General features: G+C 41.5%; 1 protein-coding gene across 1 annotated transcript; it reads right to left on the minus strand.

Moving 5' to 3' along the window:
- Window positions 1-626: 626 nt before the first annotated feature.
- On the minus strand, window positions 627-1902 carry LOC123410808 (peroxidase 1-like). Its single transcript, XM_045103749.1, has 2 exons — window positions 1609-1902; window positions 627-1512 (listed from the first exon to the last, which is right to left on the minus strand). Exons 1-2 carry the CDS (start codon window positions 1816-1818, stop codon window positions 733-735), a joined length of 990 nt encoding a protein of 329 aa, XP_044959684.1. The 5' UTR covers window positions 1819-1902; the 3' UTR covers window positions 627-732.
- Between the last annotated feature and the right edge of the window lie 11420 nt (window positions 1903-13322).

Raw genomic sequence — 13322 nt, forward strand, 5'->3', positions numbered from 1 at the left:
CAAGATCCGCGATCGCCTCCGCCTGCGGCTAGCCGCCCCACTAGGTTAACCAGTATCATGAAAACAGCGGCAATTCGTTCGATGCGGTACCTGAGAGCGATGGAGGTTCATGAGTGTGTCGTGCGCGCTGCGGGACGTGATCGCCGCCACCAATATTCATAGAGCTCGTAAAGAATCTCAACTAGTGTACTGTGTGAATGATGGAGCTACGTGAATTATGGAGCTACAGGTCGTACGTGGGCTCATGCGTTATTTTTTCGAGGGATGCATTGTATCTATACTGTACGATTATACAAGGCTTGATATGGGTTATATGGGGCTTGGATATGGGCTACGGTGAGCGAGACAAAAAAAAACGGCGGGGGTCAAGAATAACCCTCCGAAAATTAGGATACGGCGCCGAAAATTGGGCTAGTGGGGGAGCAGGGAAGCAAGACTTTTTGTACACATGATTTGTGGTGCTTTTTTATCCTCAAAGTCTCTAGTGGCTGTCTAATATAAACACCGTCTTCCAGAACATTATGTAGAAACACAATCTGCAAATCTAGTTGATATCATGCATGGCTTTGCGACGGACCACCATCGCTGAGGTGGAGATGGACAAGGTTAAGAGCAGATCATTAGCGTTGGTGATAAATGTTTTGTACTCAATAATAAATTACACTACTACAATAAATAGTTCGAGACAACTATCATCCAACACGTGCAGTTCCAATAAAGAATGAACAAGCACTAATTGAGGACGTGGCACTTCTTCCTGATCTCTCCCTCGGCCCCAGTGAGCACACCAACGTCGCCCATCTTGATCATCGACTCACTGAAGTCCTTGAAGAACTCGCCGTCGAATTTGCCTGTGGCGATACGCTGGACGTAGTCCTTGGTGGTGGTGTCGAAGAGGAGCGCCGCGTCGGAGCGGAAGAGACCCCTCCGCTTGGCGACGTGGCGGTAGTAGCTGGTATCAAAAGTCTTGAAGCTACCGGGGTCCATCTCAGAGAGCATAGTGCGGTCATCAACGCTCTTGCACTTGAGCATCAGCTTGTCAGCGTACTCGCTGTCCAGAGACGGGTCGACGAGGCCAGAGGTACCGTTCTCGCTGGTTGTGTTGTAGAGCCGGTCGGCGAAAGACGGGCAGTGCGCCGTGCCGAGCGTGTGTGCGCCGGAGAGGACGACGAGGTCCTTGAGATCGAGGCCCTTGGAGGCAAAGATCTTGGCGAGTAGAGGGACGTCGCCGGAGGCCGGCGGCAGCTCGTTGCTGGCCTCCGTGGCGCTTGACACCCTGCCGTCTCGCCTGCCCAGCGCCACTGGCCAGAAGGGCCCCTTAGCCAACACGACAGCGTCGCGCGACATGAGGGTGAGCATGTCGGCGCAGGAGACGATGCCCGGGCACGCGGCCTCGAGCTTGGCCTTCACCCGCTCCACGGAGCCGAACCCTCGCAGGCTCTTGTTTGGTTTGGCGTCCTTCTCCGCCACGTTACCTTCTGTGGATTCGAGCAGGACAGAGGCATCACAACCCTGCAATTTGATTTGTGTTGCATGCACACACATGTAAGCATATACGTATGTCATGATCAATAGCAGCAGAAATACAAGAACCGATAAGTTATGTACCCTGACGAAGCAGTCGTGGAAATGGAGACGGAGAAGCGGGCCGGCGAGGCTGGGCGCGGTGGCGATGATCTTGGCCATCTCCTGGCGGACGATCTTCTCGGCATCGGGGCATGTCGTGCGGTAGAAACCGATCTCTAGATTAGCCACCGCTGCCGAGCTAGCTGCGAGAACCAACAGGGCCAGAGGGAGCAGCAAAGACCTGATCGCCATGGACCTTAACCAATTACAAGATCAAATTAAGCTCCAATTATGTGGCTACAGACAAGAATGTTTCAAGGATCTATGTCGAGGAAATGGACGGATCGTGTGTACATGTCCCTCGCAACTCCCTGTATTTATAGACATGCCGGCTGGTTACGTAGCCTACGTGTGACAAGCTGACAACCTGTTATGTGTGTACACAAGTACACATGCATGTGCTAACTAACACCTCAATACAACCGCCTTAGCTATGTATGAATTGATTCAATCGCGGCTAAACGAAGAAGTCAATGCAGAAAAAACGGGAAGAAAATAGATGTCGCCAAGGCCGTTCAATCGTTCGTGATCGATTGCCGTCCATCGTAAACACGGCATTTATCTATCATTCGTCTTTGAACTAGTTTCAGCGGATGGGAGGGCAATTATCGAGAGGATGTAATTATGCACCAAGGGAATAACCTTCTGTACCTCCATGTGCTTGACCAATGATTTGGGTAGGCTGTATACTTCTACAGGAAATTCCATGCGTGAGACTTTGCTTCAATTAATTCGAAAGCTCCTAATTCGTACGCTATGGCACGCCAATTACAATCACCCCGTTCTCTCTTAGTGTGTCATAGAAAGGAACGTGATTTTTCGCAACAGAAATCAGAATTCCAATGAATCAGTTTATACTTTACTCCCTCCTTCCCGTAATACAAGATCGTTTTTAACACTAGTGTAAAAAACACTCTTATATTATGGAAGGAATACTAGAGTGAAACGGTTGTGCTGACGGGACAATACTCTCGATGGTAGTATTAAGGAACGAATAAAATGAACAGTCTCATTATTCTTTTATTGATGATGAGTTTACATACTTATTTCGGCATGCATCTATCATTCGTCTTTATACAAAGTGTGTGAAGTGATAAAACATATCAAAGATTAGGACTCCGATAAGTACCACACGTGTAACACGAAATAACTTGGACAAAACGGTCCCATCACAATAGATCATGCCATGTCACCGCATGCATGTACGAAAGACGAAATCGATGCTGTTTTGCGATAATCTTGCCGATTTTCATTTTTTTAAATGTTTTATCTTTTAAATGAAAATTCAATTAAAAAACTGCTTTCACCATTAAATCTGCCGTGACGAGATCTTCGAAACTAAACCATATATTGATATGTTTCGACGACTTTTTATTGTTGTTAAAAAATGTCATGTCTATTACACATAAATTGTCATGGTGTTTACACTCACGTTGCCATGGTATCTTTCAACTACCTTTTCTCTCTATGTTTAATGTATATTTTCACATGTTATAAAAAGGGAATTAAGAAATTATACTTGCCATGAATTACGAAAATTCATGATCCTTGAAATAATTTTGACATGGTTCATAATTAAAGAGGAATTCATCGTTAATTACTTTAAACATGCATGGTCAATAATGACTCAAATTTACCATTAGCCATAAACTAAAATTGACATTCTGAATTACTTCAATTTTTCACAATCAACGCACTAATTTTTTCATGTTTCATACAAAAATAATAATTATCATGTTCAAAACACAAAAATTGCCATGATATATAAATAAAATTGGCATGATCTATAAACTAAATTTGTCATGATGAACTACTAAAGATTGCCATGATTCAGGAATTCAATTTGCCGTGGTTAAGTACTGAAAATTGTCATGGTCAATTAATCTAATTTGGAATGAAAAATACTTGAAATACAATGATAGGTTTAAATTTAGAAGAAAAACAAGATGAAACATGTCATGGCAACTTTTGTGTAAATACTATGACCACTTCAATGTAAACATCATGACAACTTTTGCCCCCCCCCCCCTCCCAAAAAGTTGTCAAACATATCAATATGACATCTAGTTTTGAAGACTAATGATGAAAACTAATTTTTAATTGGATTATTTGTTTAAGAGATAAAAAATTAAAGTCCAAAAAACCAAAAAAATCCGCTGATGTCATCTGTTTGATGAGACAAGATGAATGATAATGGAGGCATTTGGACCATGTTGCTTCGTGCCACATGTGTGATACTTATCATTTGGAAAAAATAAAATAAAATTTTACACAGATCCCCACGTAAGATCTAATGAATATAGTATCAACTGGGACTTTGTTAACTCTCAGTCAACTGAGATTTACTAATCCCGTTGGTATTTATACTTCCTCACGAGGTGCGTTCAGAGGAAGTGACGGTTACAAAAGATGGAAGGGTGATGTCGGTGGGAAAGTAGCCAACCGCAAGTTTGTTATTTTAAGCAAATATTTCTCGTTAACTAGGAGGGCAGAGCGCGCTTTGCCGCACCGCTTATGTTTTGGGGGTTGTACATGTTCTTTTACGGGGTTGTGAAAACTATTTACTTGTTAGTTTGTTTGACGTGTGGGGGATATAATGGAGTGTTTTTTTATCATATATGCTACTCGTACGAGCAGACTTTCGAGAATTAGGGTTACGAATGGATGTGTCAGTTAATATCAGATATTAGGAAAAGAGTGGGCCATTGTGGAAAATCGGGTCGTAATTTGTGGAAGAATGTTTGGTATGGACAATCTATGGCACATCGTTCATGAGTGTACCATTTTTTAGTTTTTTTATTGTAGTGTTTGGGTGGATTGTTTTGACCGTGTGATTGGAGATTGTCTTTTAGTTAATGCAAATACATGAGAAAGTTATTTACATTGTTGGACGCAGAAGTTATGGTGATGCTAAACGTGTGATGGGCGACACTTCCGTTTTGTCAACCAAGGACACACCAGCCATTTATCGAGAGATCTTGAAAGTGTTAGTTATCGAATTGAGGGGGTCAATAGGCGATTTTTATGAAAACGTTGGAAACATTAAATGTATTCATAGTTAAGTGGAAGCGATACAGGATCAGGTAGTGATAATTATCAAGGATCTATGCAAAGCATGCAATACTACGTAGACATCCAATCATGCAAAGTATACTTATCATGCACACTAAGATATATCACAGATAAACTTAGGAAGTGTGAAGATAAACAACAATTGGCAATGTCTTCGTAGAATGCCTTCGGAAGAGATGATCAAGGAGTGGCTTCACAGTTAAGTAAGTAAAGAGAGTGAAGGATAGAACGAGTAGCTTGACGAAGACACATGATTTGTTGGACGAGTTCCACTTATTGTGACAATTGTATGTCTCGTTCGGGTGGCTTAGCCTTGTCTTCACCTTGATCCCTTTGAGCCGAAGTCTCTCAGACAACTCCCAATTACTCAGGTAAGTCTTCAGGGGAGACTTCTGAAACCTATACAAACTTGGTCACGTGTCAATCCACAATGAATCTTGGATTGATCCAGACCATGGTCACCCGACAATCCACAATGACTCTTGGATGCACTAGATGGCTAACCGTCAGGAAGATCACAGTCTTCAAGTGTACCAAGTCTTCAGTTCTCTCAGAACAGAATGACTTCGGTAATGCTCAAACATTCTGGCTCTAGGTGTTTCGGTTTATCCTTGCAGGATAGTTCTCTCTCTCTCCCAATTTCTTCGAGGTGGGTTGCTCCAAAACGACAAGAGCCGTATCAACTCTAAGTAATCACCAACTTATGGTGGAGGGGTGGGCTATTTATAGCCAACAAGCAATCCTACTTGATATGACCTAAATGACCCTATGTCAATGGCCAACTGACATGTGTTCCAATGGTTGGATTTTAAAGACACACAAGACAACATTTCTTGGGATGCAAGTAATGCTAACTCAACTAGCTATGAAATAGATTTCCTCTCAATGTCTTCGCTCGAAGACATAGCTATATGTGGGTTGAGCATTACGTCAACACCTGACTTTGATCACATCGACCCTACTTAATAGTATGGTCTTTCATATGACTCAGTAAAGAAGAAACAAAACAACAAAAGACTTCATCTTTGAGTTTCAATATCTTCAAGCGATTATCTTCGCACACCACCAATGGCTTCGGCCATCATCAATGTCCTCGAACTTTTTTTGGGGATCGTCTTCGACGATTAAACCTAACCTCCAAGGACTTATATCAATGTTATCATGTGAACTCTCACAAACATATTAGTCCCTCAATCATGTTTGTCTCTAATACTCCAAAACCAACAAAGGGTGGCAGTTGATGCATTTACAATCTCCCTTTTTGGTGATTGATGACAAACTGGTTGAAGTTTCCAACATGGATTAAAATATGTGAAGATAAGTACTTGGAGATTCTGATTATTGCAAGATATAGAGAGCTCCTCCTGAAGATGTGCTTATGACGATTTTGCTCTGAATGCAAAAGAACATGGAAGGTTGTAATTGGTGGAGGTCTCCCGCTATAACTTGGAATCCAATAACTATGCATTTGAAGATAATCATGAAGATAATTAAATGCATAATGAAAAAAGGGTGTCTACCGAATGACTTCGAGCGCATATGATATGATGTGAAATAGCGCAAAGTTACGATAACTAAGGAATGTGCAAACGTCCATCGGGACTTAAGTTTTACAACCCAAAAAAAAATGTTTGGAATGAGAGTTGTAAATTTAACAAGAATAGCAACACCCAGCCCATATAGACCCGTTTGAATGTTATCAATCAATGCTTTTCCCCGTTTGTCATCAATAACCAAAAAGGACAAAGACATTGGGCACTACTCGTCCCCACAGCGCGAAGACGATGGTGTACTTGGGGTCGGTGGTTGGTGCAGGCTGAGTTGGTGTAGTGTCGATGCTACTAGTTGGTGCAGTAGGAATAGTGATGTCTTCATCTTCATCATCAGCAGATTTGCATGGGTTCATTCCGTAGATGAAGAGAAGTCATTGTTCCCGAGTGATGGCGTCTTGCGCTATTTATCTGTACGAGGAGGGGGCACCAAATTTGAATCTTTCAGCGAATCCATCTTCTCGAAGATCATCCACTCGAGCCAGGAGAGACAATGTCTTCTAAGAACGCGTGCAGTTTTCATGTGAAACAAAATAATTCTTGGTAGAGAGGTTGCGGATATGATTGATATCAGTTACGAGTACATGAGTTAGTCTCTGAGTCCATTCATGATGACAATCTTGCTTATGAAATAAAGATACGAGAAATTCTCGATCATTCATGGCACACTCCTGGTTTGTGGTAGTACAAGTGCAAAGGCTTCAGTGTTAGTAACACTTGGATGACGGCGTCTAAAAGAGCCAACGAGCCTAGCTCTGGCTGGATCAGATGGAATATGAAGCCCTTCAACATCAGTTGTGCCACTGGTACCTTCAACAGTAGAATTCTTTTCCTTGGATGGATAGATGTCTTCGTGAATGACTTCAACATCAAGAAGATATATCCCATGATTGCGAGGAGAAGGCAGAAACATTGTATTTGTGCGACGCTTGATGAAGCGCATGATGCATAGATTTTAAGTTCAAACAAATTGTTGCTATTGCTAGCCAAGTTTCTCAGGAAAAGATCTTGAAGATTAAACCTGATGCCATAGAAAGTGTTATAGACCAATGTCTTCAACACACCTTGCAACCTGTGTGAAGAGGAATGCCCTTTGATTAGCCATATAGTATGACGCAGAATATGATATCTGTCCAAGGAGCCTTGAGAGCATTCTTTTTGTGTATTCCTCTTTGACGAGGTGGTAATTGAACCACACCTCCACCCAATATCTTTGGATCCATTGGATTCGGGTCTTGCGTTGTTGGTAACTTTCACCAGAGTTAGAGTTGTACATCTCATATTGATCTGGTGGAAGATCCTTGGTAGTATTCGGACTTTGTTGTCTTCCACCCTTCTTGGGAATGTTGTCTCCGGCCATAGTCTTCGACTTGGTCAAAGACTTTGCAATTGGGTTCACATGAGAGCTGGCTCCACGTGAGTCCATATGAATGTGCAAATAGTCTGCAAATAAAACTAGACTATGAAATCGTAGTAATTATGACATGGACATATACCTATGAAAGAATTAGAGATGCGGGGGAATAGACGATATCATATGCATTCTCAAAAGATTTTGAAGATAAAATATTGTCTAAAGACATTGATCTCATTCACCGAAGACATCCACTTTTGCTCAAGTGAGAAATCAACCCACAATTTTAACATAAGTAAAAGTATTGAGCATGTAAGGATAGATGTGTTGAGAACTCTCAGATTTAAAGTTGAAAAGCAGCTTTCGAAGATTTATGGTAACTGAAACGTCCATTTTGCATCATGTTTTCATGTTGATATTTATCGCTTCTTGGGCTGTTATTTCACTTCACGGTACAATACTTATGCCTTTTCTCTCTTATTTTGCAAGGTTTACATGAAGAGGGAGAATGCCGACAGCTGGAATTCTGGCCTGAAAGTGGAGCAAAGTTGAGATACCTATTCTGCGCAACTTCAAACGCCGTAAAAATCAACGAGGATTTTTTCCGGCTTTATAAAAAATACTGGGCCGAAGAAGCGCCAAAGGGACGCCAACAGGTGGCCACAAGCCTGCACGGCGCGGCCACCCCCCTGGCCGCGCCATGAGGGCTTCTGGGCAGCTTGCTGGCCCACTGGCCCCCCTCTTCTGCTATATGAAGGTATTCGTCCAGGAAAAAATCAGGCAGGAGCTTTTTCGTGGATTCGCCGCCACCACGAGGCAGAACTTGAGCAGAACCAATCTAGGGCTCCGGCAGGACGATCCTGCCGGGAAAACTTCCCTCCGGGAGGGGGAAATTGTCGCCATCATCATGACCAACACTCCTCTCATCGGAGGGGACTCATCACCATCAACATTTTCATCAGAACCATCTCATCTCCAAACCCTAGTTCATCTCTTGTAACCAATCTCCCTCTCGCGACTCCGATTGGTACTTGTAAAGTTGCTAGTAGTGTTAATTACTTTTTGTAGTTGATGCTAGTTGGATTATTTGGTGGAAGTGTTTATGTTCAGATCCTTGATGCTACTCATTACCTCTCTGGTCATGAATATGATTATGCTTTGTGAGTAGTTACTTTTGTTCCTGAGGAGATGGGATAAGTCATGCTAATAGTAGTCATGTGAATTTGGTATTCGTTCGATATTTTGATGTGTTGTATGTTGTTTTTCCGCTAGTGGTGTTATGTGAACGTCGACTACATAACACTTCACCATTATTTGGGCCTAGAGGAAGGCATTGGGAAGTAGTAAGTAGATGATGGGTTGCTAGAGTGACAGAAGCTTAAAACCTAGTTTATGCGTTGCTTCGTAAGGGGCTGATTTGGATCCACTAGTTTAATGATATGGTTAGACTTTGTCTTAATTCTTCTTTCGTAGTTGCGGATGCTTGCGAGAGGGTTTAATCATAAGTGGGATGCTTGTCCAAGTAAGGGCAGTACCCAAGCGCCGGTCCACCCACATATCAAACTATCAAAGTAGCGAACGTGAATCATATTAACATGATGAAACTAGCATGACAGAAATTCCCGTGTGTCCTCGGGAGCGTTTTTCCTCCTAGAAGACTTTGTCCAGGCTTGTCCCTTGATGCAAAAGGGATTGGGCCACCTTGCTGCACCGTTGCTACTTTTGTTACTTGTTGCTTGCTACGAATCATCTCACCACACAATCACTTGTTACCGACAATTTCAGTGCCTGCAGATTTTAGCTTGCTGAAAACCGCTTGTCAGATCCTTCTGCTCCTCGTTGGGTTCGACACTCTTACTTATCGAAAGGACTACGATTGATACCCTATACTTGTGGGTCATCAGACTCTTTTCTGGCGCCGTTTCCGGGGAGTGAAGCGCCTTTGGTAAGTGGAACTTGGTAAGGAAACATTCATATAGTGTGCTGAAATTTATTGTCACTTGTTACTATGGATACTAATCCTTTGAGGGGCTTGTTCGGGGTATCTTCACCTCGAACGAAAGCACAAATAGTTGCTCCTCAACCTGCTGCACCTACTGAAAATATTTGCTTTGAATTTCCTTCGGGTATGCTTGAGAAACTCCTGGCTAATCATTTTACAGGAGATGGAACATCACATCCAGACTTGCATCTAATCTATGTAGATGAAGTTTTTGGTTTATTTAAGCTTGCAGGTTTGCCCAAGGATAAGGTCAAGAAGAAGGTCTTTCCTTTATCTTTGAAGGATAAGGCGTTGACATGGTATAGGCTATGTGATGACACTGGATTATGGGACTACAATCGGTTGAAGAGAGATATTGACTTCATATGGAGTTTATTGGAGAGAATTAAACGCAACTCTGAAGATTGGGAGCTTGAAGAAGGTAAGGAGTCAGGTACGAATTTCACGTTTGATTGCGTTAAATCCTTTGTTGAGACAAATACTTTTTGTGACTTTAGCGCTAAGTATGGACTTGACTCTAAGATAGTAGCTTCATTGTGTGAATCCTTTGCTGCTCATATTGATCTCCCCAAAGAGAAGTGGTTTAAATATCATCCTCCTTTAGAAGTCAATGTAGTAAAACCCACTCCATTTGAATAGAAAGTCATTGCCTATAATGATCTTGTTGTTCCTAGTGCTTACATTGAGAAACCACCTTTCCCTGTTAGGATAAAGGATCATTCTAAAGCTTCAACTATGATACGTAGAGGCTATATTAGAACACCTACACCCCCTGAGCAAATTAGAGTTGAACCTAGCATTGCTATTATCAAAGATCTTCTATCCGACGATGTTGAGGGACATAATATTCACTTCTGTGAAGATGCTGCTAGAATTGCTAAACCACACGTTAGAGACAAACATAGGCCTGTTGTTGGCATGCCTGTGGTTTCTGTTAAGATAGGAGATCATTGTTATCATGGCTTATGTGACGTGGGTGCTAGTGTTAGTACAATACCTCAATCCTTGTACAATGAAATCAAAGATGAGATTGCACCTCTTGAGATAGAGCCTATTGATATCACTATTCAGCTTGCCAATAGAGATAGAGATACTATCTACCCTATGGGAATTGTTAGGGATGTTGAAGTCTTGTGTGGTAAAACGAAGTATCCTGCCGATTTCCTCGTTCTTGCTACCGCACAAAATAGCTTTTGTCCAATCATATTTGGTAGACCTTTTCTCAATACTATCAATGCTCATATTGATTCTGAGAAGCAAACTGTCACTGTTGGCTTTGAAGGTGTGTCACATGAGTTCAATTTCTCTAAGTTTGGTAGACAACCTCATGAAAAGGAGTTGCCTAGTATGGATGAAACTATTGCCTTAGCTTCTATTTCTGTGCCCCCTACTGATCCCTTAGAGCAATATATGCTTGAGTATGAAGATGATATGCATATGGATGAAAGGGATGAGATAGATAGAGTTGTTTAGAACAATATCCTATCCTTAAGAATAACTTGCCTATTGAACTGCTTGGGGATCGACCCCCACCAAAGGGTGATCATGTGTTCGAGCTTAAACAGTTGCATGATACTCTTAAGTATGCTTATCTTGATGAAAAAGAGATATATCCTGTTATTATTAGTGCTAGCCTCTCAGAACATGAAGAAAAGAAGTTACTAAAAACTCTGAGGAAGCAACGTGCTGCTATTGGATATACTCTTGATGATCTTAAGGGCATTAGTCCTACTCTATGTCAGCACAAGATTAAAACTGATCCTGATTTCAAACCAGTTGCTGATCATCAAAGGAGATTAAATTTCAAGATGAAAGAAGTAGTGAGAAACGAAATACTAAAGCTCCTGGAAGCGGCTATTATCTATCGTGTTTGTCATAGCGATTGGGTTAGTCCGGTGCATTGCGTCCCTAAGAAGGGAGACATTACCGTTGTCCCTAATGATAAGGATGAATTGATCCCACAGAGGATTATTACTCGCTATAGGATGGTGATCGATTTTAGGAAATTGAATAAAGCCACTAGGAAAGATCATTACCCTTTGCCTTTTATCGACCAAATGCTAGAAAGGGTGTCTAAACACACACACTTCTGCTTCCTAGACGGTTATTCTGGTTTCTCCCAAATACCAGTTGCACAATCTGATCAGGAGAAAACCACTTTCACCTGTCCTTTCGGTACCTTTGATTATAGACGTATGCCTTTTGGCTTATGTAATGCACCTACCACCTTTCAAAGATGTATGATGGCTATATTCTCTGACTTTTGTGATATGATTGTTGACGTTTTCATGGATGACTTCTCCATTTACGGGTCTTCCTTTGATGATTGCCTCAGCAACCTTGATCGAGTCTTATAGGGATGTAAAGACACCAATCTTGTCTTGAATTGGGAGAAGTGCCACTTTATGGTTAATGAAGGCATCGTCTTAGGACATAAAATTTCTGAAAGAGGTATTGAAGTTGATAAGGCTAAGGTTGATGCAATCGAGAAAATGCCATACCCCACAGATATCAAAGGAATAAGAATTTTCATTGGTCATGCTGGTTTTTATAGAAGGTTCATCAAAGACTTCTCTAAGATTTCTAGGCCTCTTACCAATCTCTTACAAAAGGATATTCCTTTTGTTTTTGACGATGATTGTGAGGAAGCCTTCGAAATACTTAAGAGGGCTTTGATAACTGCACCTATTGTTCAACCACCTGATTGGAACTTACCTTTTGAGATCATGTGTGATGCTATTGATTATGCTATTGGTGCTGTTCTAGGGTAAAGAGTCGATAAGAAGTTGAATGTTATTCACTATGCTAGTAAAACTCTAGACAGTGCCCAAAGAAACTATGCCACCACGGAGAAGGAATTTTTGGCAGTCGTGTTTGCATGTGAAAAGTTCAGGTCTTACATAGTTGATTCCAAAGTCACTATTCACACTGATCATGCTGCTATTAAGTACCTCGTGGAGAAGAAGGACGTTAAACCTAGACTTATCAGATGGGTTCTCTTGTTGCAAGAATTTGATTTGCATATTGTCGACAAAAAGGGTGCTGATAACCAAGTAGCAGATAACTTGTCTAGGTTGGAGAACGTTCTTGATGACCCACAACCTATTGATGATAGCTTTCCCGATGATCAACTAAATGTCATCAATGCTTCATGTAGTGCATCGTGGTATGCTGATTATGCAAACTATATCGTTGCCAAATACATACCACCTAGTTTCACGTACCAGCAAAAGAAGAAATTCTTCTTTGACTTGAGACAATACTTTTGGGATGATCCTCACCTTTATAAGGAAGGCGTAGATGATGTTATTAGACATTGTGTACCTGAACATGAACAGGGACAGATCCTACAGAAGTGTAACTCCGAAGTCTACGGAGGACACCATGCAGGAGATAGAACTGCACACAAGGTATTGCAATCACGTTTCTATTGGCCCACTCTCTTCAAGGATGCCCGTAAGTTCGTCTTGTCTTGTGACGAATGTCAAAGAATAGGTAATATTAGCAAACGTCAGGAAATGCCTATGAACTATTCACTTGTCATTGAACCATTTGATGTTTGGGCCTTTGATTACATGGGACCTTTGTTGGAATTATGCCCTAGAGGCAATAATAAATAAAGTTATTATTATAATTCCTGTATCAAGATAATCGTTTATTATCCATGCTATAATTGTATTGAATGAAGACTTATATACATGTATGGATACATAGACAA

Source organism: Hordeum vulgare, chromosome 7H (genome assembly GCF_904849725.1).
Source record: "Hordeum vulgare subsp. vulgare chromosome 7H, MorexV3_pseudomolecules_assembly, whole genome shotgun sequence".
Lineage (NCBI taxonomy): Eukaryota > Viridiplantae > Streptophyta > Magnoliopsida > Poales > Poaceae > Hordeum > Hordeum vulgare.